Source organism: Acinonyx jubatus, chromosome C2 (genome assembly GCF_027475565.1).
Source record: "Acinonyx jubatus isolate Ajub_Pintada_27869175 chromosome C2, VMU_Ajub_asm_v1.0, whole genome shotgun sequence".
Lineage (NCBI taxonomy): Eukaryota > Metazoa > Chordata > Mammalia > Carnivora > Felidae > Acinonyx > Acinonyx jubatus.
The window spans coordinates 10,882,549-10,906,354 of NC_069384.1; the positions used below are offsets into that span (position 1 = coordinate 10,882,549).

Genomic DNA, 23,806 nt, shown 5'->3' on the forward strand with positions numbered 1-23,806 from the left:
GGATGGAGAATGCAGGGGTGGGGGGAGGGGAGCAGAACTGGGCGGAATGTAGACAGGAGGTGAATTGGTGACTAGCCAGGACCTACCTAGAGGTTCACCCAGGCAGTAAGAGCCCAAGCAGTGGGTTTGCCAAAGGCCCTTCCGGAAACAACGCCCACTGTCTTCAACATGTCTTTCCTTTCCTCTTATAAGGTGAGATGTTGCAGACCTCCCTACCTGAGGGAGGGGCCCGAGTGGAGCTCCAGGTCTTTGTCTGATGCTTTCCCAACATTTCGCTCAGTGAGAATTAACTGATAACTCACTGTGAGAGAGTGCAGCTAGGCTGGTTTTAATCTTACCCAAGATGTCGCCACAGGCCCCCTGACCCTTACAGAGACAAGATCTGCTCATCTGGTGGGAGGTTTATGTGTATTCATTTTGAGAGAGAGAGAGGTGGGGGGAGCAGCAGAGAGAGAGGGAGACACAGAATCCGAAGCAGGCTCCGGAATCGGAGCTGTCAGCACAGAGCCCGATGCGGGGTTCGAACTCACGGAGCCGTGAGCTCATGACCTGAGCCGAAGTCGGACCGACTGAGGCCCCCAGGCGCCCCTCTGCCAACTTTTCTCGGCATCTTCATCCAATAAAGAAAACTGTGATTTTTCCAGCTTATATAGTCCCCCTACTGCACCTTCTAGAGAGAATTCAGTTTTCTTTTGCAAAGCCAAATTGAAGAATGGAGAGAAGATAGAGACAGGTAAAGAAGAACCAGAAGAGCTACATGTACAAAGTGAAGGGCTGGTGGAGGGATGTGGAAGTCACAGAGATGAATGATGGGGGCAATTGGGTATCGGGGAGGGTGCTGAGCAAACCCAGGGCAGCAGACAACCGGCAAGGGGAAGGGGAACCCTCTTCCAGGCAGAGAAGTCAGTCCCCTGCAGGGTTCTTTCTAAGGTGCTATCAAGATTGGAATTATTACTGAGGTGCCTGGGTGGCTCCGTCAGTTGAGTGCCTCACGTCGGCTGAGGTCACGATCTCACACTTCACGGGTTTGAGCCCCGCGTTGGGCTCTGTGCTGATGGCTCGGAACCTGGAGCCTGCTTCAGGTTCTGTGCCTCCCTCCCTCTCTCTCTCTGTCTCTCCCCCACTTGTGCGCTCTCTCTCTCTCTCTCTCTCTCTCTCTCTCTCTCAAAAATAAATAAATAAACATTAAGAAAAAAATTAAGATTGGAATTATTCCAGTTATTTTTGCTTTTTGGACAGCACTTTTTTTGGAGGAACTCTAGTATGCTCTGAGCACCCAAGGCCTTGCCTTGTATCTGAGTTTCCCCCAGAGAGATGGTAGCATTGCAAGTTCCCAAGTGCTCTGAGCTCCTCCGTCCACCCTGCTTCCCATTTATCTCCTTTGTGGATTGTGCTGCTGTGCCTGGAAATTCCACCAGTGAACGCCTCTGAGTGGAGGACATAAAGGTCCTAGTCTTTTTCTTTTAATAAATATTCAAAAACAATTTTTGTTAATGTTTACCTATTTTTGAGAGAGAGAGCAAAACAGAGCATGAGTGGGGGGGGAGGGGGGAGGAGAGAGAGGGACAGAGGATCTGAAGCAGGGTCCAGGCTCTGAGCTGTCGGCACACAGCCCCACGCAGGGCTTGAACCCACAAACTGTGAGATCGTGACCTGAGCTGAAGTCTGATGCTTAACCGACTGAGCCACCCAGGCGCCCTGAGGTCTTAAATGGGAAATGCGGTAGGGTAGGGCATGCTCACTGTCAATATCGTTTTGCGAGTGTTTTCAGCAAAGCAATGGCGCACCACCTGTGAAAAATCTAGACCAGCCCCTGACTCATAAGAGGGCTTAATAGTTAGTCCCCTGTGTTTTCAGGCCTCTGAGAGAATGGGGACACAGGAGACCTATGTTTTGGTGCTTTCTTAGCAAAGCCATCCAGGACAGGGTGCCTCAAGGGAAGCCTCAAGATTCCACAGGTAAAATGGGAATGGGGCACTTTAAGTAAGTATTGAGGGGAAGGGGAAATGGAGCCCAAAGGACAGGGGAGAGGTCACTGAAGTAACCTTGGTCTTCTGAATGATCATCCCTGAGTTGCCCTGCAGAGGAAGAAAGACATACAATTTCTATAAGACAGAGGAGCTGAGTATCTCCAGACTCACCTGTGAAAATGGCGGTATGCTGGGGCACCTGGGTGGCTCAGTCAGTTAAGCATCCGACTTCGGCTCAGGTCATGATCTCACAGTTTGTGAGTTCGAGCCCCGCGTCAGGCTCTCTGCTGACAGCTCGGAGCCTGGAGCCTGCTTCGGATTCAGTGTCTCCCTCTCTCTGCCCCTCCCCCACTTGTGCTCTGTCTCTGTCTCTCAAAAATGAATAAATGTAAAAAAAAAAAAAATGGCAGTATGCTCTTGTAGTTGAGAAAACCGCATCAGTGGCCACCTCACCCGCAAGCTCTTCCCCAGATCTCTGAGTTGGAGATCCCTTTCTGTGCTGCTTCTGCAAACTGTCACGTGTCTGTCTGCTTGTTTTCCATTACCCATTTATTGTGTGCTCGTGCATGTGAGCACTGTCTATGACACTGAGATGATTACCTCCATTTTGCAGGGATGCTCAAGTGATTTGGATCATAATTACATGACAGCTTGAGCTGCTGAAGGGCAAGGCTCAGTCATTTTAGTCACCTTTGCTTTTTTTTTTTAAGTTTATTTCTTCATTTTGAGCAGAGGGTGCAAAGAGAGAGGGAGAGAGAGAATCCCAAGCAGGCTTCACGTTGACGTGGGGCTCGACCCCACGAACCCATGAGATCGTGACCTGAGCTGAAACCAAGAGTTGGACGCCCAACTGACTGAGCCACCCAGGTGCCCCCATTCTGTTCATCTTTGAATCCCAGGGCCCTACATGGTGGTTGGTGCATCATAGATCTTTACTAAATGTTTGGTGAATGAATGAATGTTCCTCTCTAGTGTACTGTGGATTCCCACTAGAAACTGCTAGAAAGGGTGATTCTCAACTTACTTGCAGGAAAGGAAGGGATTTGACTTTATTCTTCTCCCCAAAAGTATACATGTGCACATACTCTACATTCAATCTCCGGGAACTCCCTAAAGCCCAACCAAGTACCTCTGCAGGAAAATATCTTTGAGTTGAGGGATGTCAGTGCTGGGTTCCACTGGAGCTGTTTGGGTTTGAGGCGTGAGCATGGCAGCGTTCTCCAGCCTGCTGGAGCCAATACTACTGATTATTTGTTCAGTCTGCTGACATGGACAAAGGCTTGTGGCAGAGAACACATCAGGAGGTGCTTCTTGATAAGACTTAATCTTAGAGTGAAAAGGGCCCAGATAGATAAAGTACCTGGTCCCCAGCCAGGCTGACAAAGTTGGGTCCAAGGGGGATTCGCATTTTGAACACTGTTGCAGAGACATGGCTGAACAATCCATTGTCTCTTCCCTAACCGAGGGGAAAGCCAATCAGTAGGTGAAAGCAATTTTCTTGATGGACATGGAGCTAGAACGTTCAAATAGGTTTAAATTTATGATACCCAGAACAACTACCTAACTGATAGACATTGAGCGTATTTGGTATACATATTATCCCTCCTCTAAGTAGAATACTATAATAGGTATTTAGCAATGAGAGGGCTGTTATTTATGTTCTGTTCGATCGTATGAAAGTGCCATTTCTATAGGTGAAATCCGGTCAATATTGGCGATTTCATGTGGTTCAACCTAACGTATGCGGACCTATATTTTCGGCCATTTTCAATAAGTAGTCCTTGCTCAAAAGCCAAGATAGGCCCCTAGAGATTATTTAGGCTGGCCTGCTCATTTGGCAGGTGCAGTAACTATAGCCCACGGAGCTTAGATCATCTGTCCAGGGTCACAGGGCTTGCATGTCGACCACTGTGCTGGCACTCGAAACCCAAATCATGCAGGCTAGCTAGCACCCAGGACCCACTGTGCCCTAGCAGAGGTCGCACATTCCAACAATGCCCCATTTCAATCAGCTCTGACTGGGCAGCTCAGCTGGGTAAAAGAAATGAGACTAAGACCATGGTTTCTGCTCACACACACCAATTAGTTGTGCCCTATCTTCAGGACACATAAGGACCCCCTAACTCCAGCTGCACTTGTCAGAGGGGTGTGTAATTCACAACAAGGACAGTCTGGACACTGTGAGGAAAGTAACACCCCTTTGATCCCCAAACCTGAAGTTCTCTTCTCTTAAAAGTTCATCTTTTCTTAAAAGATGGTAGCTCATTAGCATCACGGGGGCCTGGAAAGGCAGGCAAGTCTTTCATTTTTATACCAAGAATAGAAAAAGATATGATTACTTGCATTTACCATGAACATTCCATAAAAACGCTTTCAAAATTCTCCTCCAATTATGAAGAAATGAGGAAGGAAAACAATACCAAGGAGAAGAAGAGTGAGGAGGAGGGTGAGAAAAAGAAGAAGAACGAGGAGGAGAGGAAGAAGGAAGAGAAGAACAGAGAGACAGAGAACAAAGAAGGAAGGAAAGGCCATCTTAGAACAGGAAAATAGCTCCTTTTATAAATTTCTTGAAAAAGGAAATAGATTGCTTTGTTACTTAATTTCTGAAACAATAAAGAATTTGCAATAGAAGCTTACCTAGGCAGTGCTTGAGCGGTAGGAAACCCCCTACTACAAAGCCAGGCGGCTCTCAACTTCCTGGCTGGTGTTGGCAAGTTCTCGGGGACCATGCATAAATCTCAGCCTGCCGGGCACTTTCAGCTCGCGGCTGACCAAGCCTTTGTTAGCTGCAATCTGCAATCTAGGCGTTTATGAACCCAAATGTTTAATCTAATCTCATGTGGAAAGTTAAATACCGACCGGCAGTTGGGAAGTGACCTTGGTGCCTGATGGGGTGTGCCTGCTTGGAATCTGCCATTGGGTAGGGGTAGTACAGGTCTCTCCCTCGGGCCGCTGGATGACAGCTCCACCCAGGACACTGCCTGGGCACAGTGAGCCACCGTCCTCAGGAAAAGGCTTCGTGGACCGCACTGTTCCCCACAGGACTTGTGCCCAGGGAGAGCATCCCAGAGAGGTGACACGAACATGACGAGCTTTGGGTGGGTATGGTTGGAGCGGAAGGCCAGTATGCTTCCAGACAAGCGCCCCTATCCTGACCACCTCCTCATGAACCTAATTTTGTTTAAATACCCTTCCTGGAGACAGTTTTCAAGTGACTTTAGAGCAACATCGTTATCTTGTAGATTGGAAGCTGGCCACAATGAAGGTATAATACCAAGGACACAGAAGCAAGTCCAGTAAAGTATGTAAAGACTTCAAAAGAACTAAACACTCTCTACTTATCAAAAGATCCTTCTTTATCCTTGAAATTGGACAGAGTGGGGCTTGGCAAGAGCTAACACCTTCTGAGAGTTACCATGTGCCAGGCCCTTCTCAAATGCTTTAATTGTAGGAGACTCATGCAATCATTGTCACAACCCAATGTAATGGTACTCTGAGATTTACAGCTAAGGAATCCAGGCACAGAGAGGTCAAGGTCATCTCAGGATGACATAGAAGCAGAGCCAGGATTAGAATCTAACCCTGAATGGTGGATGTGGTAGTGATACACCACTAAAATCACTTGAAGGTCATGAGGTTGCCCATTACTCTGTCACATAGCTGTGCAAAGTAAGATTAACTTTGTTTTACAACTGAATCTTCTCATCAAACGGTGCTCTGAGCAATGTGGCTTGAAAGGCACTGGGTGGCAAGAGGAAGATGGCTAGGATATAGAATTATCCACAAATTGTAGTAGTTAACATAGTAGGTGTGATCTAAAGAAATATAAAGATCTCTGTTACTGTTCACCAGCTTCTCACAACACCGTTTGTCTACCTAGACTGTCTTCAATGAACACGATTAGGCAACCTCAACTAGGAAAAAATGGTTTGATGGTTCTTTTGGGCTGAAAGTGTCTCTATAGAAACGGACGCCTTTCAAATGGCTCCCAGGGAAATTCCACCAGAGCAACTGTGCCACCTGCTGGTGGCAACAAGGAACAGAGACCAATCTCTCGCTCACTCCTAAACCAGCCTTGGCCACTTAACTTGTGCCTTGAATTCTCCTAGTGCAAAGGCGAGGGGAATCAAAGCAGTGTGCAAGTCTACACTTCCATAATTTGAGGCAGAACTGGAAGGCAAGACATCATAGAGGCTGAGAGCTTGGCTTTGGAGGCTGAGAAACAAAGTGAGAAAATTACTTAGCGTTCCTGATCTCTGGATTCTTCATCTGTCAAATGGAGAGAATAAAAGTTCCTGCCTCACTGGGTTGTCATAGAAATTAAATGAGATCATGAGTGTAAAGCGCCAAGGACAGAACCTGATACATAGTAAGATAGGAAATGTTTAATGTATTAGCTTTTACTGTTATTTTTAAGAGAAATAAGCAAGAGGACATGGCAGTGAGAAGCAGAGCTTAACTGCGCCTCACCAAGGAAAAGAACATTCTAGCACTATGTGAAGAGTAGCTCCTTAGTGGTTTATTTTTAGATAGCTCTTACTCAGGGCCTGGTACACAATTCACACAACTGGAATGAGATGTGGTCCTGACAAAATGGATGCAGAAGTGGAGTGTAAATATGACCCAAGTATCAGCTGTAGGCTGAAGAAGAAAATAGGAAGAGATGTTTCATGCCTCCCCCTGACAGGCTTCAGCCACCTTGGCTTCTGCAAAAGACTCTTAATAAATTCACTCTGTATTGTCCCCAACAGGAGAGTAAAACGGTATCTGCCAGAAAGCAAGGTACATAAAAGCAAATGTTCTCTTTGAGAGTCAAATTGCAACCCACACCTTTACAGAGCTCCTCTGCCTACATATGGCATATGTTTTTTAAAGCCCAGGGAGTTGAGGTTGCCTTTGGATTTAAAATTGGATGTCATTCAGTTGCACATCCAGCACTAACAAACCCCAAACTCCTTCAAAAGGTAAGAACAATGGAAGACTTGGTTCAGAATTGAGCCTGCTTTCCAAGCTACTAGTACTGTTTTTAGGGCACCACTATGATACAAACCAAAAGGCTTCCTTAAGTGGAACACAACTGCTAAAGACAAGTAATGGGGAATGCAGAAAGTTGGGTAATTGTCTTTGGAGAATTTCAAATCAGTTAGTGCCTGTCTGCCTCAAGGCAATCCTGCTAGGAGATATCCTGCACAGGCTTTATCTACTGACCTCCCGTTATGGTAGGTAAGTCTAAGTCTATATCCTTTCCCCTTTTCCACACCCTCCCAGCACACCATAATTGAGGGGTAAATCCAACTTCAGATTCTGCACTTCTGTGGTAACAGAAATATTGTTCTCTGAGGACCCAAGTAATGAGCTATAATTAACTCTCTCCTATACAAGTTTTGGTTTTCAAGGAGTAAATTATGATTTCATTGTTTTCATTTTTGCTATCTTTGAATCTCTTTCTATACCCCTCAATGGCTCAACATCATTACTCATTAGGGAAATTAATTTACAACCACAGTGAGATGCCTCTACACACCTACTAGAATGGCTAGCGTCCCTTTTTTTGTTTCAATTTTTTATTTAGATTCTAGTTAGTTAACATGTAGTGAAATATTGGTTTCAGAAGTAGAATTCAGTGATTCATCACTTGCATACAAACACCCAGTGATCATCATAACAAGTGCCTTCCTTAAGACCCATCACTCATTTAACCCATCCTCCACCCCCTTCCCCCCCCAGCAACCCTCAGTTTGTTCTCTGGAGTTAAGAGTCTTTAATGGTTTGCTTCCCTCTCTCTTTTTCTTCCTATATGTTCATCTGTTTTTTTTTTTCTTAAATTCCACATGTGAGTGAAATCATATGGTGTTTGTCTTTCTCTGACTGACCTATTTCCCTTAGCATGATACTAAGTTCCATCCATGTGATTGCAAATGGCAAGATTTCGTTCTTTTTGACGGCTAATATTCCATTTCGTATATAAAACACAGCTTTATCCATTCATCAGTTGATAGACATTTGGGCTCTTTCCATAGTTTGGTTATTGTTGATAATGCTGCTATAAACACTGGGGTGCATGTTCCCCTTTGAATCTGTATTTTTGTATCCTTTGGGTAGTGCAATTGCTGGGTTATAGGGTAGTTCTGTTTTTAACTTTTTGAGGAAACTGCATACTGCTTTCCAGAGTGGCTGAACCAGTTTGCATTCCCACCAATAGTGTAAAAATATTCCCCTTTCTCTGCATCTTCACCAACATCTGTTGTTTCCTGTGTTGTTAATTTAGAACGGCTAGAGTCCTTTTTAAAGAACCGACAACACCAAGTGTTGATGAGAATGTGGAGTAACTGGAACTTTCATACATTGCTGGTGGGTACATAAAATGGTCCAACCACTTGGAAATAGTTTGCCACTTTCTTAGGAAGTTACCACATGGGTTTAACAATCCCATTTCTATGTATTTATCCAAGACAAATGAAAAAAGGTATGTCCACACAAAGACAAGTGAATGTTCATAGCAGCTTTACTCATAATAGCTAAAAACTGGGAATAACCCAAATATCCCTCAATAGATAAATAGGTAAACAAATTGTGGTATATCTATACAACAGAAAATTGTTCGACAATAAAAAGGAACAAACCAGTGATGCATGCAACAACATGGATAAATCTCGAAAACTTTCCTGAGCAAAGGAAGTCAGACACAAAAAAAAGCTGTACTGTATGATTCCATTTCTAGAAATTCTAGAAAGGGAAAAAGTAATCTATAGTCATAGAAAGCAGATGAGTTGTTTCCTGGGGCCAGGTAAGAGGAAGACTGACTGCAAAAGATATAGAGAGCTTTATGGGGTAACTGGATTGTTCAATATGTTGATTTTGGTGGTAGTTACAGGGTATACACATTTGCCAAAATTCATTGAACTGTACCCTTAAAATGGGTACATGTAGAAGCCCCTGGGTGGTTCAGTGAGTTAAACATCTGACTCTTGATCATGGCTCAGGTCATGATCTCAAGGCTCGCAAGTTCAAGTCCCATGTTGGGCTCCGTGCTGAGCCCTCTTTTTGCCTCTCTCTGCCCCTCCCCCACTCACACTCTCTCTTGTTCTCAAAATAAACACATAAACATTTTTTAAAATGTCCATATAATTTTGTGTAAGCTATGCCACGATAAAGTTGATTTCTTAAACATCCATGTTTATGTAGTTTGCTTGTAAATTTATATCCCCTGACCAGTCCACTCCTCTGAACTTCAGACTCAAATATCCAAATGCTTGCTTGACATTTCCACGTGGATGTCTAATGGGAATCTCAACCTGAAGGTCCAAACAGAACTTTTAATTCTTCCACCAAATCTGCTCCCAATGCTCCATCAGTTTCTTAAGCCCAAATGCTAAGAATTGGTGTTGATTCTTTTCTTCTCCTCACCTCCCTGTTGGGAAAGGTCATCGAAAAGGTATGACCACCAACTGACCTGTGAGCTGGACTGGGGCACTTGGGGGCTCCTTGTTCCCCACCCTGTCCTTGGAATGTGGGTTCTGCTCTCCTTTCCTGTTCCCAGGGGCTGCTCCAAAGACATGGCCTTGAGATAGTGATGGGGTGTTGAGAACACCTGCACAGTACATGTGTCTAGACCCAACTAAGGCCTCTTTATAAACTTTTAAGATCTGGCAAGTAGGTGCAGGGATCTACTCACCTTGATGACACCTAAGGAAGGCTCATATGTTCCCTCTGGAACTTTAAAACTGCCACCTACCAACCTGGAGCCACCTCTTTCTTTGTTCTCTCCTTGCCCTCTGAGTAGAGGGATTGGTTTCAGGTTATACCAGAGAAGCTCCAAGGAGAATTGTCAACCAACACTCCCACATCCAATCCATTAGCAAATACTGTTGACTGCCTCCCATCAAAGAACACTCTTGAGCCTGGATGTATGAATTTGCCTACTCAGTGACACTGAACCCACCAGAACCTTAGCAGCCCATCCCAACCTCTTTGAAAAAACATACTGGGACTTTTGTGCTGTTAACTGGCATAAGGGCCAAATGCAAATAAGAATCACCATCCATTTCCTAAGCCAACCAGACACCTGTTCTCAGCATCTTGCCCTTTTTGGTTGTACTTTCTCCCTGTTGCCCCGAGCCTACTTCTTCCCATTTCTGCACAGACAAGTTCTTTAAACATGTTTCCTACGCCTGGAAAGCAAAAACTCAGCTTTGTTTGTTTCTTCTCTAGTGGTTTTGTGTTTTAATTTGACACCTCAAAACACATCCCAAGTCAGCCTTGGCTCAAGGCTGAACAGTGTCATGTCTTGGCCACTGTCTTCAGCTTTCCACTCATTGTCCCCATTCATCCACTTCCCCAGGAGTGAGCAGGGTGATGTTTTAGAAACATGAATCAGAACATGCTATTCTCTGTATAAACCTTCCTACTGCTTTCCCATCATCTTCAGAATAAAGTCCAGAATGCCTGGTCCCCTCTCTGACCTCTTCTTCCTCTCGCAGTTTGATCCTGGCTTCCCTCTTCTTCTTATTTCTGCTATAGCATCTGTATTAGTTTCACACTATGGGTATAGTAAATTACCACAAACTTAGTGACTTAAAACAACACAAATTTATTATCTTAAAGCTCTGGAAGTCAGAAGTCCAAAGTGAAGGTAGAGTGCTTCCTTCTGGAGACTCTGAAGGGAGAACTCGTTTCCTCTAGAGGCTGCCCTAATTCCGTGGCAGGGGTGGTGGCCCTTCCTCACATCATGCCAACCTCTGCTTCCACCATCACATCTTCTTCCCTCTGATCGACCCTCCTGCCTTCCTCTTCTAAGGACTTCGTTATCGTATTTGGCCTACCCAGGCAATCCAGGATAATTTTCTCATCTCAGGACCACCAAGTCAATGACAAATGCAGAGTCCCTTTTACCACGTAAGGTAACATATTCACAGGTTCCGGGGATTAGGGTGTAGATGTCTTTGAGGGGGCATTACTCAGCCTGCCATAGCACCTTTGCATCGGCTGTTCTCTCTGCCTGGAATGCTCTTCCTGCAGATCTTAACACAGCTCACGTCTTCACTTCAAATGACATCTTCTCAGACAGGTTTTCTCCTGCCGTCCCAATCTGTAATACTGACACCCACCCTAGTCACCACTCCCCCTGTTTTATTTTCCACGTAGCATTATTTATTGTCTGAGTTGTGCAAGGCTCCCACATACTGTAGCATAGGTCGGGCAGTACAGAAAAGGAGGACACCACTCAGAGTGGGCATGGAGTCTGTGCACAGCCTGCATCCTTTGTTCATGGCATCTTTGAATTCTGAAGCCACCCTATTTTGTTGCTGGCTGTGTACTTTTCTTGTCTCTAATAGAACTTGAGCTCCATGACAGCAAGCACTTGGTCTGTATTGCTTTTTTCTGAGTCTGGCTGAACAGAAGCTCTCAACGTTTCCCAAACTCCCGGAAAAGACGGCAATTCTAGATTCTGGCGCTGATGAAACAAACAACCCCATCGATTTACAAGGTACCAAGATTATGCTTCCAATCAGAAAGATACCTGGAATAGAAACTTTGCATCATTTCAAAAGCATTCACGACCCTTGAAGTTTCCAAATGGGACATAAAACAGGAAACTTCCTTTGATGGTTTTAGCACGAACATAAGGGTTTTGTGAAAAGTTGGAGCTGGCTGTGCTGAGAAACCACTGGTACTTTTGTGCAGCTGCATACAGAGCAACTGATTTCTCTGTGCCCAGCTTCAGATTCTCAAGGAGATGACAATGGTTCTGGAGCAATGACTCAGTTTGACTGAGGAGTTTCTCAAATGTTCTCCCTTCTTTAAGTCAAACACAAGCTTGACCATTTCCAACATTTATGGCTTCACCAAGAACTTCACTTCCCAAACGTGTTGGGGCTTCTTTTGTTTAGCAACGAAGGAGACAGGATGCTTTTGAGATGCTTCTTTGGAAAGAGCAAACTGGGCTTTGTTAAAGTGTATCCTTTTCAGATGGCGCCTTCACCCAAGGTGCTCTCCCAACTTTGCTGGCTTTGTGCTTCTGGGGGTGAGAATCTGGCCACCAAGAAACAGGGGGCCTCCTTCGCAATGGAAAGCCAGAGGACCCCTCAGCTTCTTCGTGCTCTATTTTCCTTGACAGGATTGAACTTCAGCAAAGCACACAGAGCCAAAGACACAGAGGCAGATGTCAGGGGCCCAATGGCAGGGCATTGTCTGCAATTTCTCTTAGGGGAAATGAAGGCAGCATGGAATGCATGTCACCCCAGAATCGCCCGTGGCATTTTTACCTAGGGCATTAATCTGGAGTGAAACGACACTTTATACCATTATACTAGAGTTACTACACAAAGATGATGTTCAATGAGGAAGAGAATCCAAGCAAAGAAAGAAGAAGCCTCAGCATGAGGGTTTGTGGGAATTAAAACTGGATGGAAAGGTGAGAGGGGCGGCCTGGAGTTCGAGGGACAGCCATGGGGGCTTCGCTCCCAGGAGCTGTGGAAGGCCCGTGGGCCCTTGTAGGGGAAAACAGACCGATGTGGAGAAAGAGACAGAGGAAGGGGTCTGCTTTTTGGTTTTGCCAAGAATCAGGCCTATGTTTGCTGAGAACCCAGGTCCTGTTTGTGTGCCCAACAAAATTCTTTCCAGATGGGTCACTGGCAACGTCTCTCCTCATTCCCAAGCCCTTCACGTGGGCACTGGGTTGAGTGCGTTTTCCCTGGAGCTTCTGTGTCTAATTCCAAGGCAGAAGCCTGGGGCTGGAGAGTCTGCAGAACAAGAAGAGACCCTCCCCTCTCAGGCCCCACCCCCACCGACACTCCCTTGGGAACAGCCACCCCTCAGACCCCGAGCTCTCTTGCCCTCCTGACACACTCAGGGTCCGCCTCAGTGGGGGACATGTGTTAAGCCCAAGCACTGTTCCCTTAATAAGTCTCTTCCAAGAAATGTCTCCTTGCACATTTAGAACAAACCCACAATTCCTTGCCTGTCGGGGAAAACCACCCCCAGGGCTTTGGTGGGCTCCAAAGTGTGGCAGTTTCAAGAACTTGCTTCGCCTCAGACCTGTCAGGATGGCCACTATCAGAACATCAAAAGACACATGTTGGCCAAGATGTGGAGGGACTGGAACCCTTGCACACTGATGGTGGAAAGGCAGCCTGGTACAGTTGTTACACATAACGGTCTTCTAAAAATTTAAAACTAGAACTGCCATGTGATCCAGCAATCCCAGTTCTGGAGACTCATCCCAAAGGATTGAAATCAGGATCTCAGAGAGAGACCTGCTTTCCCACGTTCATTGCAGCACTATTTACAATAGCCAAGATGCAGAAACAGCCTATGAGTCCATCGACAGATAAACGGATGAAGAAAATGTGCTCGACACACACACAATGGAATATTAGCCAGCCTTTAAGAAGAGGAAAATTCTCTGTCACGTGACAACACGGATCAACCTTGAGGACGTTACGCTGAGTGAAATAAGCCAGTCACAGAAAAACCAAACGCTGCCTGTTTCCACTTCTATGAAATGCCTAAAAGAGTCAATTCAGAAGATCAGAGAGCGGAAAGGTGGTTGCCGGGCACCGGAGGGAGGTAGAAATGGGGAGTTACTACCCGACAGGCATGAAGTTTCAGCCGAGCAAGATGAAAAATGTCCAGGGATCTGCTGTCTCACATTGTACCTGGAGTCAGCAATGCTGTATTGTGCACTTAAAGATCAGTGATAGGGTAGATCTCATGCAGAATGTTCTTACCACGACAGAATAAAATTAAAAGTGGAAGTTTCTGCTTCTGATTAGCAACCTCAAGGAGAAAGCACAGCTTTACCACGCATCCAGGAAAGGGAGGGCTCAGGGGCACCCGCTGTCCAGCTCTGGAGAATTCCTGATGACTTTCTAACTTTTTTTTTTTTAACGTTTTTATTTATTTTTGAGACAGAGAGAGACAGAGCATGAACGAGGCACAGAGAGGAGGCACAGAATCCGAAACAGGCTCCAGGCTCTGAGCCGTCAGCACAGAGCCCAGCGCGGGGCTCGAACTCCTGTTCCGAGAGATCATGACCTGAGCCGAGGTCGGACGCTTAACCGACTGAGCCACCCAGGCGCCCCCCCTGACGACCGCTTTCTATTTTACGGTCTTTCAAGCTTGATAGACAGGGTGTTTATAATCGGTTCCCCTCTGCTAGGGCTAGAGAAACAAAATCTAAACCAGAGGCTGCGCTGTTCAAAACAGCCACACTGTGTCCCCACAGCACTATTCAAGCGTACGTGACTCATAAAGCCACTAAGTCCAAAGGTGTTCAGTTGTGCGCGGCTGATGAAAACAGCCTGGGTGGGAGGAGCCCTCTTCCCTGCCGGCCCTAACTGCCAAGAGCCCTTAGCAAGGCTCTGGGTTTATTTCTTTTCTGATTTTTATTTTAGAGGGTGATGGATACAACCATTCTTTTTTATTTGATTCGATTTAAATTCAAGTTCGTTAACACATAGTGTAATGATGGTGTCGGCAATGGAATTTAGTGATTCCTCGCTTACATGCAACCCGTCTATGTATTTCTTTTTAATTTTTATTTCGAAATCACGATAGACTCAGAGGAAGTTGCAAAAATGTTGAGTCCCACGTACCCTTCACCCAGCTTCCTCCAGTGGTGACATCGTGCATGACTATAATATATTATCAAAACCAGGAAACCTGGGGCGCCTGGGTGCCTCAGTCGGTTGAGCGTCTCACTTCGGCTCCGGTGACGATCTCACGGTTTGTGAACTGGGGTCCCGCGTTGGTCTCTGTGCCGACAGCCCGGAGCCTGCCTGGGATTCTCTCTCTCCCTCTCTCTCTGCCCCTTCCCTGCCCGCGCTCTCTCTCTCAAAAATAAATATTAAACAACAACAACAACAACAACAACAAAACAGGAAACTGACACTGATATGGTGTTGTTATCTAGCCCACAGACTGAATTCAGATTTTCACTGTTTTTACCTGGACTCCTCTGTGCGTGTGTATAATTTGATGCAACTTCATCTGACCTACAGATTCATGGAACCGGCACCACAATGAGGTGGAGAATGGCCCCATCACCATCGAGGAACTAACTTTTACATGCCTCCCTTTACGTTCACCCCCCTACACCCCTACTCCTCACCTACCCACACCCCTACTCCTATCCCTATTCCCTGGTTGCCTTCTTTATGAATCTGTCACTTCTAGAATGCTCTACACTGGGACTATACAATTTATAACCTTTTGAGACTGGCTCTTTGCCCACTCAGCATGATGCCGTGAGATCCGTGCATGCGTATGTCAGTGCTAGCGGCTGAATAATACTCCAGTCAACAGATGTTCAACCACTCATCTTCTGAAGGGTATTTGAGTTGTTTTCAGTTTCTTGCAATTGTGAACAGAGCTGTTATGAACATTGACATACAGATTTGGGTGTGAATGTTACACGTTCATTTCTCTGGGGTAAGCATTCGAGAGTGCACTTGCTGGGTCAGATCACAGATGTGTGTTTAGTTTGATAAGAAACCGCCAAATGAGTTTCCGGGGAGGCTGTGCCGTTTTACGTGCTGACCTGCAACGCACGGAAATTCTAGTTGCTCCGTTTCCTCGCCAGCCAGCAAACCTCTGTGTTTTGGATTCATGGGTGGGAACCCCTAGGACTCTAGAAGATTCGTGCTATACGAGACTTTAAAGATGATGCAGTCCAGCCCATTGATTCCACACAGGAAGGAACCAGATGCTGAGGAGGGACCTGACCATCCCTTCCCCCTTAGTCCAATCCTTCCGTTATTGTCACTACCTGCCCTGTTTCCCAGTGGCGGGCAGGACTGTCTCTGCTCTGTGACATCTCTGGAAACTTGTCAAAGGTGGGGCAGGACCTAAGAGCCTTATGCAAGCCTCGGGGGCACGTCTTGCCCGGGAAATTTGACCTCGTGCTTTGTTGCCGTTGAAGAAACCACGCTCCAGCTGCATTGTCCAATTCTCACACTGCACTTAATGCATTGTCTTCTCTCAGGAAATTGCTAACAGCACCAAAGTTCAAATACAATCTGAAGTCACAGCCCATGGCCAACTTTCCCAGGCTCACCCGGCCTCCTGCCCAGCAATCATGTCGACACCCATTGCTGCTGGCTGAGCTGTTCATTTATTGAGAACGTACTGTGTGCCAGGCCGTGTGCGAGGCACTCTGTGTCCCATGCCTCTGGTCTTTACCCCGATCTGCAAGGCTGGTAACAGTGAGCCCCATCTGACAGATAAGGAAAAGTGGCTGGGAAAGTCATGATCTCGGACTCAAAGGTTTTAGAATAAAGGACCAAGGTATAGGTCGTTGTTTTACACAGCTGCGCCTGGTACAACATACATACAAGACTGTTTGGGGTGACCACAGTGGCCCTTCCTGTCATTTTCTGAGCATTAAACGAGCAGTGTGCCTCTCCCGGGGTTTTATACCTAAAACTCGCAAAGCGGACACCAGGTGGCGCCAACGCTGAGCTTTTCCCCCCGCGGCGCGGACCAGCCAGACTTTTCACAGAAGCATTCCGCTGATTCTCAAACCATCCTATCACCGTGCATGCCTCCGGCTCACCTATAGCATTACTGGCACATTAAACTCTTTTTTCTTTTTAAATAGCAGACATCCCTTGCTTTCTTAGAAATCAAATCATTAAATATTAACATCTGCTCGGGTTTCTAAAAGGGTTGCACTTGACAGCAAAAAGCAAAGAAATGCGACATCTAGGGAGAGTATAGAACCTTTTCACTGAACATCAACTGTTGAAACTTGCTGGGTACTCTAACTTCAACTTTTCCATATATGGATGTTCTTGAGAAGCAGATAACTGTTCCAGACCCTTCCTGCATTTTGAATAAGAGGCCATGAATTTGCTTTGCAGTTCTCTGTGGAGATGAAGTTAAAACAGATCCGTGGTTGTGGTTACCACCTAGTTCTCTTTTCTCTGAAGTTACAACCAGCGGCCCAACTTGTACCAAGTTTGTCTGGGAATTCTTTTGCATTCTGCATCCTGGGAATCGTCTCGATCCCAGGCAAGGCGGGACAGTTTGTGACCCTAGCTTTAAGTTTGAGCAAAAGTTACCTTGCGTTGGATTGCAGATGAAGATTTGACTTCAGTCACTGTAGAGGGCTTCCTTCTCCAGCACACACCTATTATTCATTCATTCACTCATTCATTCATTCAGCAGATGCGTACTAAGTCAACCTCAACTCCCTCTGCCATCCCAGGTCTATCAAAATGAGTCCTGGCATTCCACCTTTGCTGGGTTTTGATGCCAAGGGTTTGTGTCGTGTACCTTCTAAGGCTCCCCGTGCCGGATGTAGCATCTAATCCAAATAGATGCTTCATTAATCGTTATTAAATGAAAATCGAAAAAAAAAAAAAAAAAAGGAATGCCCCTCTCCCCCTCGAAGCTACTGCCTCTTTGCGGTTCCAAGAATGTCATTAGTTTGGAACCTTACGAGCCCCTGCTTGGAGCTGAAGAGGGACGTCACGATGTCATACGGGGTCTTGGCTATGATAGGGACAGCAGTTTCCAGTAGGTTTTAGAACCTGCCTCGAATTCAAAATTCCTGGTTACCCTTCTGGGAGTCAACTCTCCCCAAGTTTGTTTTCCGTGGAGTTTAGATTTCTATTTTTGAGAAGCTAGCATTGAGGAGGAACCCAGAACTCAAGAGCAGTCTTAATTTTGCACCAGACCTCAAAATTTCAGAAAAGGAGGTAGTGGTTGAAAGAGTGGGAGAAAGGAATTTGCCGGAGAGATTGTCCTCTATTCCCAAATAAGTTCTGTCTCTCTTTCCCAGCCAGACTCTCTATAAAAGGGAAAACTGGACAACAGGCAGTGGGAAAGAGTGCGTCCTGGCAAGTTGCTTCGAGACGCGTACAGCATGCTGTTTACAAATTCCTGCAGCCAGCCCCGGGATCCAAATGTAGACAACTCTGTTTATGTAACTAAAATAGATGCTTATACCGTGTGATTAAGGTGGCTCGGGGAGCCGGGCCACAGTGAGGCGACATTTGCTGCAGCCAAGGCCAGAGGGGAGCACGGGGCTCAGGGGCCCCTTGGACCCCGGCAGGTATAAGGTTTAGTAGATCAGTTTTCTGGTGGAGAAATCTCCCCGGGGAGGGCACATCTAAGTTGCATGGGAGAGCCAGAGAAGTCATGACCCAGCATCCTTTGTCGCTGTCCGTCACAGAGGATGGAGGTTTTCATCCGAGAGGGACCAGCCCAACCCTGTCCCCTCCCGGCTACGTCCTTTCCCAGCACAATGTTTGGAATGAAGCCCCCGCTCCTGCACCACCAGGAGAGGTTTCGTACCGACATGCGATTCCAGTGCCCGGATCACTAAAGAGGCCGGAATGTTGTAGGGTCAGTGGATGTGCAGCTCGGTGAAACATTCCCTCCGCGGACCACGCCCTTCGCCGCTCTGCCCCCCCCCCCCCCACTCTTTACGACTGGCAGGCTTGTTCTTCTAGAAGCAATGCAAGTTTCCCCTCCAGACATGCCCCCGGGGCCCCTGCCTAGCTGGAAGAGGTGACGGCTGGACACTGAGGTCACCCACCGCTGGGTCCACCCGCCGCTTATCACCATCTTTACACCAGCCTTGGCCCCAGCATAGTGTCCAACGTGGGCCATCAAGTTGGCCAATGACTGGTCTTTCTGAGGAACAGGAAGACAACATCCAGGGCCATGGGACGAGAGCAGGAACGGGGGTGCCACGCCTGCTGCTAATCACCCCCACGGACTCCCTGAGCCCCAAAGAAGGAGGCTCCCGTCCACGTGGCTTCCGGGCTGCATGTGGTCACCCGAGCCGGGCTGCCCGCGGCTCTTCCTGTTCCAGCCTCTCTAGTCTTCTCAGCTTTGGAAGGAGCCCGGCGCCCTTTACACGCTCGTTCTTCTCCTGAGACCTGTGGTCCCGCTTGCCTAGATCCACCCTCTGACTCATCCCACTCACCCTTCTGGTCTCCCCTCAGATGCCAAGGAAGTTGGGGACCATGTCCTTGATGGCACCTTCCCCCAGTCTAGATTAAGTCCCTTTCTTATATGTTTACACCACACACCAGGTGCTGCTATAATGTCTTACGTGCACTCACCCCCCTCTTGAGGAACAGCGCTGGATTCTATCCCTAGGACTCTGGCCACAGCTCCCTGTGTATCCCCTCCTAGCATTACTATGACAGTACTCAATTACTGTGTAATTATAACTTACCGTCTACTTTCTCGCTCGACCCTGGAGAACAGTAAATCTGGCTTCTTCTCCACGGTCTTCCCAACGCCCAGCCCAGTTACCTGCCTCACTAGAAACCAATGAACCAATGAACGGAGGAATCAGTTGATCAGACAAAGGAGGCCTGGGGAAACTTAGGAGAGCCTTGAGCAGTCAGAATCAAGCCCCCCCCCCCCCCCCCGAGGCAGGCAAGACCAAGCTAGAACTTGACCGGTGGCCCACCACCCAAGGAGCTTCTAGGGCACAAAGGGTGACTGTTTTCTGGCCAAATCGACAGGATCTTAGGAGGCAATGCGTCAGGGGAGAAAAGGCAACAGAAAAACCCCACGGTTTCAAGCTGAGTGTCTCTTTCTCCTTCTCGTCGGAAAAAAATAAACAGAAGTGTTCTTCGCTGAGTTCTTAAGGGGAAGGTGGGTGGCTGGGGCATACAGCAGGAGGAAGAAAAGTTCTTGACAGTTACCATCTCTGATCGCAGATGCAGAGTCAAGGGGAGGAGGCCCCACTGAAGTCCCACTTGGATGCCAGACTCCCGGTGCGAGGGAGGCCACCGTGGCTGCCAGGACCAGCTTGGGCACACACAGGGGGTATTCACAGCCCATGGCCACGGCCGCTCCCGCCCGCCCTGCGCACCCCCAGCAGCAAACAGAACTCTCTGTCTTGGTTCCTGAGTCAAGCCTGCACGAAATTAACTGTAATAATTGGCAGGTGTGCCTCTGGCTTCTGGGTTTCAATTCACCGGGGGCTCATGAAAAAAACTGGATGTTCTGCCGCAGCCAGTATTTAGCTTGGGCTCTGAGAAGCTTCAGCTTTCCATGACGAGAAACAAACTGTGTGGCTGCAGCTGCCCTGGGCAAATAAGAGTTCCAGAACAGCCTTGGAGAAAGAGGCCCCTCTGGCCAACAATCAGTTCGCTCCTTGGGGGAAGCGGAGGAAATAGCCCTTGACCCGCTGCCCTTCTCGGGAGCGCAAAATAATGGAGAAGAAAGGAGTCTTTCCGGGAGGTTTATTTTCCACCCCCAGGATGGAAGAGAGTGATCATCACCTCCAGAGATTTTCTAGGGCATGAATGCCCTTGGACTTCTTTCCGTGAATACCGATGACAGCGAGGGTGTTCATCCCAGCCCACGGCCGAGCCATCATCATTCAAGAGCAGCGATGCCCACAGTATAGGAACCAGCCACCTCCACTCCTGTACCTGTTATCTGCCCATTGCAGACATCACTAATCAAGAGTGGTTATCTTTTCTCCTGAGTCTTAGACGTGAGCTCAGAATCCTTCTCCACGCTTCACCCCGGGAAGCCATTACAATTAATAGGAGTTGGCATGAGAGACTGAAAGTATTTGCCACTTCTATTTTAGTAACTCAGAAGAAGCCCAAGCGATAAGCTCATCAGAAAGTTTTTTTCGCAAGGACAGGAGTCAAGCGATGTCCTATGACAGACTGTGGCTTTGATGCCAATTACTGCCCAAACAGAGAATCCTTATCACTGCTCTCCAAAGAGCTGGCTCTGACCAGTGATCCTCGGGGAGGGGAACACCTTATGGGATTTCACTGGGGACCCAGGCACGGCGGCCCAGCAGTGGGGTAGCCAATGCCAAGAGCACACCCTTTCTGCTCGTCACACCCACACTTGAAGCTTGTCCTTCGACTGGACTTTTTGCCACCAGTTTGTAGCAGGGACAGAGCTGGCCGCCATCCTAAAGGCCTTTAGGAGACAGCTGCTCATGCATGGTGCCCCCCCCCCTCCCCGCCATGTGTCACCCCACTGCTCTTTTTCAGCAGGCCTTCTTGGGCCCTTTTTTGTAGGAACTGATGTGTAGCACTGGCGAGAGAGGACTCCAGCCTCCAGGGCTGGGGAAACCCTGAAAAAGCGGCATCTCTCGAGTCGGGCCCACATTCTCCATGGAGGAGGCCCCTAAGTCACAATCCAGGGAACACCAGTTCCTCCTTCATGGACGATTGTCCTTGTGACTTTCGGCTTCCTTCCAACAGGCTTTGGGAAGGTGTCTCCTCCTAGATGCCCTTTCCCATCCCTGTTTTGCCATTCGTCAGAGACCAAACCTTTAAGTGATTACAACAGTGCCTCCCGCGCCTCAGCCCGATGATATGGGGAGCATCTTCCTCTACTATCACAAGTTGGTGTGCGTCCGTTACCCGATGTCCTCAGGAGATCGGAGAACTTCGCAGCCCCTCGCTCTTTCTCACCTCACCGCTGGGATCCTGAGTCACGTTCCTTGGGATTTGGTCAGTCACTTTAGCTCTGTAAGCTTGTGTCCTTCCCCTGCAAATGGGAATAATGACACCAGCTCCTAGGATTGCTATGAGGACCCAACGAGAGGGCCCACACAAAACCCTAACATGCAGCAAGCATCCAAAGGATACAAGCTTTATTAATATGGGGTAAATATTCCAGCCAAGACATTTCATCTTATGGATTTTATTTTAAGTTTATTTATTTATTTTTGAGAGAGAGAGAGAGAGAGCGCGCGCGCGCGCGCGAACAAGTGGGGGAGGGGCAGAGAGAGAGGGAGAGAGAGAGAGAATCCCAGGCAGGCTCCACTTTGTCAGCACAGAGCCCGATGCGGGGCTCAAACGTATAAACTGTGAGACCATGACTTGAGCCAAAGTTGGAGGCTTAACTGACGGAGCCATCCAGATGCCCCTCTCCTAAGGATCTTTAAAAGTTGTGGTAAAATACACATAACACAAATTTTACTATTTTGAAGTGTTGTCAATTCAGTGGCATTAAGTATCTTTATAATGTGCAATCATCACCATGATCCAGTTCCAGAACTTTCCATAACCCCAAATGGAAGCCCTGTACCCACTGAGCAGCCCCTCTGCTTTTCTCCCTCCCTAACAGCTTCTAACAACCACTAATCTGCTTGCTGGGTCTATGGATTTGCCAATTCTGGACACTTCAAATAAACAGAATCATACAATACGTGGTTGTCTGTCTGCTTTCTTCCACTTAGCATTATGTTTTCCAGGTTCATCCATGTTGTAACACGTATCAGTGCTCCATTCCTTTTTATGGTTAAAGAACATTCCATGGTATGGATAGACCATATTTTGTTGATCTAGTCATCTCTTGATGAGCATTTGGGTTCTTTCAAATTTCGGCTATTGTGAAAAATGTTGTGAAAAATATTGTGAAAAATGCTATGAGTACTTGTGATCAAGTGTTTGTTTGAAACCCTGTTTGCAGTTTTGGGGGCATACACCCAGAAGCAGAATGGGTTGGGTCAGACGGCAATTCTATGTTTGATGTATTGGGAAATCACACACTGTTTTCCACAGTGGCTCTCCCATCAGCAGTGTATGTGGGTTCTAGTTTGACCATAGTTTCAACAACTATTTTCCCTTTCTTGCTATTTTCCCTTTCTTAAAGATCTGGCCATCCTAGTGGGTGTGAAATGGTTTCTCATTGTGGGTTTGGTTTTCATTTCTCTGGTAACTAACGATATTGAGCATCTTTTCATGAGCTGTGTGGCCATTTGTAGATCTTCTTTGGAGAAATGTCTGTTCGAGTCCTTTACTCATTTTTTTAGTGGCGTTGTTTGTCTTTTTGTGGTTTCTCCTACAAATTTGAGGTCATCTTCTAACCAATGGGGTCAGAAAAAAAGAATCACAAGACATGAAAGTGTGTGAGCGCGCGCGTGCGTGCGTGCGTGTGTGTGTGTGTGTGTGTTTCCAAATTCCCTATATAACCTGGATGTGTGGAGAATAAAACTAGTTCCATTATGTTGTCTAAAACTTCTTTGTCTTCCTTTTCATCTTCACTGCCGGTTAAGGGAAAAGCTTCATCTCTAATCTGATCTGCTTTATTATCTAGATCCTAAACCTAAAAAGTCCTCCCACTTATGCTCAGTCTTTTTAGAAAATAAACAAATAAGTAAACCCAAGTTCTAAGTCTCCGTGATTTCTCTTCCCTGACCCCAAGGTGGTCATGGTCTCCGAGAGTATGATGTGGTGGCGGTTTTATAACCTCAAGGCAGAGGGGACATCTCAGCATTCTTGGTGTGGTGACTTCTGCCTCCTCGGGACACCTGGGCCATATCCCTTGTCTGCTGGCTGAGCCTCAGCAGACTGGAAATGGTGGCCAAAGACTGTGGTCATGTGGTCAGTCTTCTTGGCTCCATCAGAGGTACCCACTCCTGGTGACACGGACTCCCCTTTGAGGTCTGGATGTGACTTCCCCTGGGCCTTCCTCTCAGGGATCCCACCTTACCCCAACCAGAACTGGGCTCCTCCTGAGTCTTATCTTCGCCACAGGCAGGAAAACCAAGGACTGCTCAGGAAAGCTATAGCCTCGTGCCTTCCTGCCGAGCCACCCTGCACCACCAAGTTTGTGTAGAAGAGCTGCCCCCTTGGGAATCTCCTCCTGAAGACCCAAAGACCTGGTGGTCCATCAGAACGTGGCAACCAAATAGGTCCTTGAAGGACAGTGAAGCATGTTGGGGTGGGAACTCTACCTTCTGACTCTCTTTCACTCCTAACAGTGTAAGACATGGAAGGGATACTCAAGCCACAAACTGCCTGACTTGACCATGACAAATAGAAGCCTTGGGAGGTTGAAGGCAATAGCTCAGTGGCTATTTCTTTTTGAATTAGAGGAAGCATTCA

At 47.2% G+C, this 23,806-nt stretch overlaps 1 protein-coding gene across 5 annotated transcripts in view; it reads right to left on the reverse strand.

Moving 5' to 3' along the window:
- The window catches only part of KCNE2 (potassium voltage-gated channel subfamily E regulatory subunit 2), a 32,386-nt gene that overhangs the window by 3,028 nt on the left and 5,552 nt on the right, over positions 1-23,806 (reverse strand). The window contains exons 2-3 of one of the 5 annotated variants that reach the window (XM_053220591.1): positions 21,335-21,461; positions 19,162-19,249 (exon numbers count right to left, since the gene is read on the reverse strand). The exons of 1 other annotated variant lie outside the window; for it this stretch is intronic. Coding sequence is in view for 1 of the 4 variants with exons in the window: in XM_053220590.1 (XP_053076565.1) it covers positions 21,386-21,461 (76 nt within the window). In the remaining 3 variants the exon portion in view is untranslated. Of the gene's footprint in view, positions 1-4,607; positions 12,696-19,161; positions 19,250-21,334; positions 21,462-23,806 lie in introns of those variants that run through there. 3 more of the 5 variants (XM_053220590.1, XM_053220592.1, XM_053220593.1) reach the window with 3 other exon arrangements.